Below are 4,188 nucleotides of genomic sequence, written 5' to 3'. Positions count from 1 at the left end.
AAAAAACCCGTAATTGAGATTTGAGAGGGAAAAGAAATGGTCATCCGTATGGATTTTGCACGCATAAGAAGGGAGATGAGTTGCATATTTAACCAAGTCGCTGAATCAACAAAACTCACTTTATTGGACTCTACTTCTTAAGCTTTTGCAAGAGAGGGAATAAATTAAGTCACAAATGTCCATATGCAGGAACAATGCTGTAGACAGTGAGAAGGAAGCGACAGATAATGTTTTCAAAGGATATACATATATATATATATATATATATATTGGTGGGGTGGGGGGCATGTGTTAGAAATTTGATTTTCATAAAAGCATCTGAAATAGATATATCGATGGAAATTGTGTTAGCAACCCAATTGAACACCTTTCACGCAGCAATCTGTACTTTTTGGTTTCGATAAGTAAAAAATACTTTATTGATGATAAAAATAGGCAATCACACAGCCTCTAAAGCGAAAATTGATTTATTCATCCCCAAAACAGAATAAAAGAAGACCATAGCCAATATTCATGTTAATAAAAGGTCTGTATTCAAATCCTTGTACACCAATCAAAACTAGTCACTGCACTAGTTTGAATAGACTCATCTCATTTCCGGACATCAGTACAATAATACGGAACTCAATCTTAGTTTGAATGTAAATGATATTTAACTTTTCTACCGTCATATCCTACAATGAGAAACCACCATCCACTTCAATGAGGTTTAAATCTTCTGAACTCAACTGGATTAGCATCTCTTTTGACAGAGACATATAAGAATCTCTATCTTCTTCCTCCACAACTTTGAAAGAATTCATTAAAAGAAAAGAAAAAAAAGAAAAGTAATTTCTAAATTGAGTCGAATTGGCACCAATTACCTGCTTGCATCATAACTGCAACTAACTTAAATACTTGATTGATTATCCTATTCAATTGACAGCATTGAAATGCTCTTCTTTGGCCTTTGTCTCATACGTAAACAGAAAATTTTTAAATGCAAAGAAGCAACAATCAATTACCCCAATCCTATGAATCAAAACTAGAACAAAGAAAGAGATTGGTTATGAATAGAAACATTTATTACCTGACCTGGACATTACGATCAGCGGCATTTTCAATGGACTTATAAACTTGGAAGCCTTCATTAGCTCCGAATCTCTCCATATCCTCTTTGGAGAACCCATAATCTCCCGACCGAGTATCTTCCGGGTGAGCTATGAGCTGCCAGTACTGCGCGATTATGTCCAGTTTCTGAGTAGAATTTCCAGCCAACCACCGCAAAACGTCGGCTAATGTTCATTCAAGTTCGTTAGATTCGATAAAGAACAAAGAAAGAACCGGAAAATTTAATAATCGAAAAGAGTTTTTAGGATTGATTACCAGTGGAAAGAACACCGGCGACACGAGGTAGGTCGGGCATGTCTGTGGGGATTGATTGAACAAGCCATGCTTTGCAGAGAGAATTGGATTCAGAGAGAGATTGAAAAGGAAATGATAAGAGACAGAGAAGGAAAAGTAGTGTAGCCGTGAAGGCCGTGCTCTTCTTCATCTCGAGGCTCGATCTCACTCTTCGTTGACTGTATCTGCAACTTAATAAGGTTTTAAATGTACATATTTGAAGAGATCTTACGATACCTTTTTCGGATTCTTCGGAGGGAGGGAAGATTTTGGAATTTGCGCTTCTAATGGCCGTGGCTGTGGGCCTCTGGCTCTCTCTCTATCCGTTCAATCTACATTTCCTCCAGTAAACAAAGGATCCAATCCAACGGTTATCATTTATTAAGGTTGAGCTTAACTGGTACATAGCCAGGTTGGAACTTTTCCGTTCCTACTTCCTAGGGAAGTTTTTTTTTTTTTTTTTTTTTTTTTCTGGGTCTGGGATATCTGAGGGCAGATTTGGTTGGCCGGGCTTAGCGTGGGCCGGGTTTGGCCTTGTTATTGTTGTTTTCATGTTATTTCTACACCAAAAAATGATAAATTAATGCTTAACATAAAAATACTTATATTTAATAGTGAAAGATTTCATTCATGAGTCATGTATGTAGAACACGGTCAATACTTCTTGTTGGATAGTAAATCTTGGTTCCGTGTCCTCCAAAAAAATTGAAAAAAAAAAAGAAGGGAAAAGCTTGGTATGCTAATGGTATAACTAAATCTGTGTCAAAATGTTCTCTATACTCCTCCCCTCTCAACCCAAAAAAGAAAAAAACTTAATTCTCATGCATCATCATATATGAAAATCAATGTTGTTTAATATTTAAATTTTGGGCAAATGTTATCTAACCGAGAGTGGCTCCTGTGTCTATGGTGTAGGGCCCCTCTTAAACAGAAACTTGTCCCTTAAATTTTTATCAATGGTGTATTTTAAACATAAATTATGTACTTAATCTCTTCTTTTTTTGGTAGAATTATGTTACTTAATCGATGACCCTTATTTTATGCTACATATTACATATATAATACATGAGAAAAACATTTCTTACTTGAAGGTGGAGAGTATGCTAGCTTATCCTCTCTCTCTATTTCTCTCCTCACTTGAAATGATCTCTCTGTTCCTCATCTGCAAAACTGTGTGTGTCCCTAATGCCCATTTTCCTTTCCCATTATACATGCTATGCATTATATAGGACCAAGTTTTTCTAAGGCCGCAGTGAATCACCATGGCCCATTGACAATGTACAATAGTGGGGGAAAGATATGGAAAGAGAGAGAGAGAGAAAGTCACATCAGGAGTCAGGACCCTCATTGTTTAGCCACTGATGAAGGAAAATATCGATAGGATAGTGCTGGACTGAACTCGACCCAAGGCCTTACCTAGGCCCAACCTGATTTGATCCCTGGTGTATTTTAAACTTTTTAGTTTCTCAATTTTTTACTATTTCTGCTTTGATACCATTTATGTGAACTTAGAATAATTGAATTCCATAAATCAACTTACAAGATGGGATGGTTCAATAACCATATCAATCTATATCAATTTTCTTTTGCGATCGATATTGAATCAACCCCGTATGACTGATATGAGGATCGTAACAGGAAGCTTTTAGACACAATTGCAAGATTTTCATCCTCCCATGGGTCATGCTGGCACAACAACTCCATTTGTTTATACAGATAAAATGAGGCCGGAATTTGAGCAAAGTACTTATCCAACCCTCCTCCACACATTCAAAATCCAACTGTACTTCTCATTTCTCCCAACTAAATACCCAACAAGAAAACCAATTGGCAGAGAAAGGAACCAAAAATCCACTTCATGGCAACTACAACTCTGTTACCCAAATCCATCCGACCTTTCCTCACAAACCCAACTTTATTTCCATCTACAAACCTCACTAAGCTCTCCTTTAACCCACCAGACAACACTTTCTACTGTAGAAGATCAATTGCAGCAAATGCCAAGAAAAAGAACGAATGGCTCGACCCATTTGACTATGGAGATGACCCTGAAATGGAATACGGTTCACTATTCACTGATGGTAAGCAAGAAGAAGACACCAGACCACCGGATAACCCTGACAACCCTTATGGATTTCTCAAGTTCCCGATGGGTTTCAATGTTGAAATTGATTCATTGGGATTGAAGATAAGAGGAGATGTCAGAAGATGTTGCTGCATAGTATCTGGTGGTGTTTATGAAAATTTGCTCTTTTTTCCTGCAATTCAATTGATCAAGGATAGGTACCCTGGTGTTCAAGTTGATGTACTTGCTTCACCAAGAGGGAAGCAGACATATGAGTTAAATAAGAATGTGAGATGGGCAGATCCATACGATCCCGATGAGGATTTCCCTGAGCCATCAGAGTATACAGACATGATCGGAGTTCTAAAGGTGATTTTGCTCAATTTGCCTCAATTCATTAGAACCCTAAATTTTAAATCAAATTCCAGTATATCTAAGATATATTTCTCTCTCTCTTCCTCCGAGATTGATCTTAATGGAGATGGGCTTGAACTTGTTGACAGGGTAGGTACTATGACATGGTCTTATCAACCAAATTGGCAGGATTTGGGCATGCAGCATTCTTGTTTATGACATCAGCTAGGGATAAAGTTAGCTACATCTATCCAAATGTGAATGCAGCTGGAGCAGGGCTAATGTTAACTGAAATGTTTAAACCAGAAGGAGTGAACCTATATGATGGTGGATTTAATATGTAAGTTTGAGATAACTGTCATACTGTCAGTTGTTGGGGTGGGGGG

The 4,188-nt window shown here is 37.6% G+C and overlaps 2 protein-coding genes across 2 annotated transcripts in view; one reads left to right on the top strand and one right to left on the bottom strand.

Moving 5' to 3' along the window:
• The window catches only part of LOC122085207 (phospholipase D Z-like), a 6,583-nt gene extending 4,881 nt beyond the window's left edge, over window positions 1–1,702 (bottom strand). Inside the window, exons 1-2 of the mRNA XM_042653680.1 lie at window positions 1,366–1,702; window positions 1,070–1,274 (exon numbers count right to left, since the gene is read on the bottom strand). Coding sequence (XP_042509614.1) covers window positions 1,070–1,274; window positions 1,366–1,534 — 374 coding nt within the window. The 5' untranslated portion in view covers window positions 1,535–1,702. The remainder of the gene's footprint in view (window positions 1–1,069; window positions 1,275–1,365) is intronic.
• Window positions 1,703–3,162: 1,460 nt separating this feature from the next.
• LOC122085208 (photosynthetic NDH subunit of subcomplex B 1, chloroplastic) overlaps window positions 3,163–4,188 on the top strand; it is a 2,450-nt gene continuing 1,424 nt past the window's right edge. Inside the window, exons 1-2 of the mRNA XM_042653681.1 lie at window positions 3,163–3,817; window positions 3,952–4,142. Coding sequence (XP_042509615.1) covers window positions 3,242–3,817; window positions 3,952–4,142 — 767 coding nt within the window. The 5' untranslated portion in view covers window positions 3,163–3,241. The remainder of the gene's footprint in view (window positions 3,818–3,951; window positions 4,143–4,188) is intronic.

This window comes from Macadamia integrifolia, chromosome 7 (genome assembly GCF_013358625.1).
Source record: "Macadamia integrifolia cultivar HAES 741 chromosome 7, SCU_Mint_v3, whole genome shotgun sequence".
Taxonomy (NCBI): Eukaryota; Viridiplantae; Streptophyta; class Magnoliopsida; order Proteales; family Proteaceae; genus Macadamia; species Macadamia integrifolia.
This window is presented reverse-complemented; position numbering and strand designations above follow the sequence as displayed.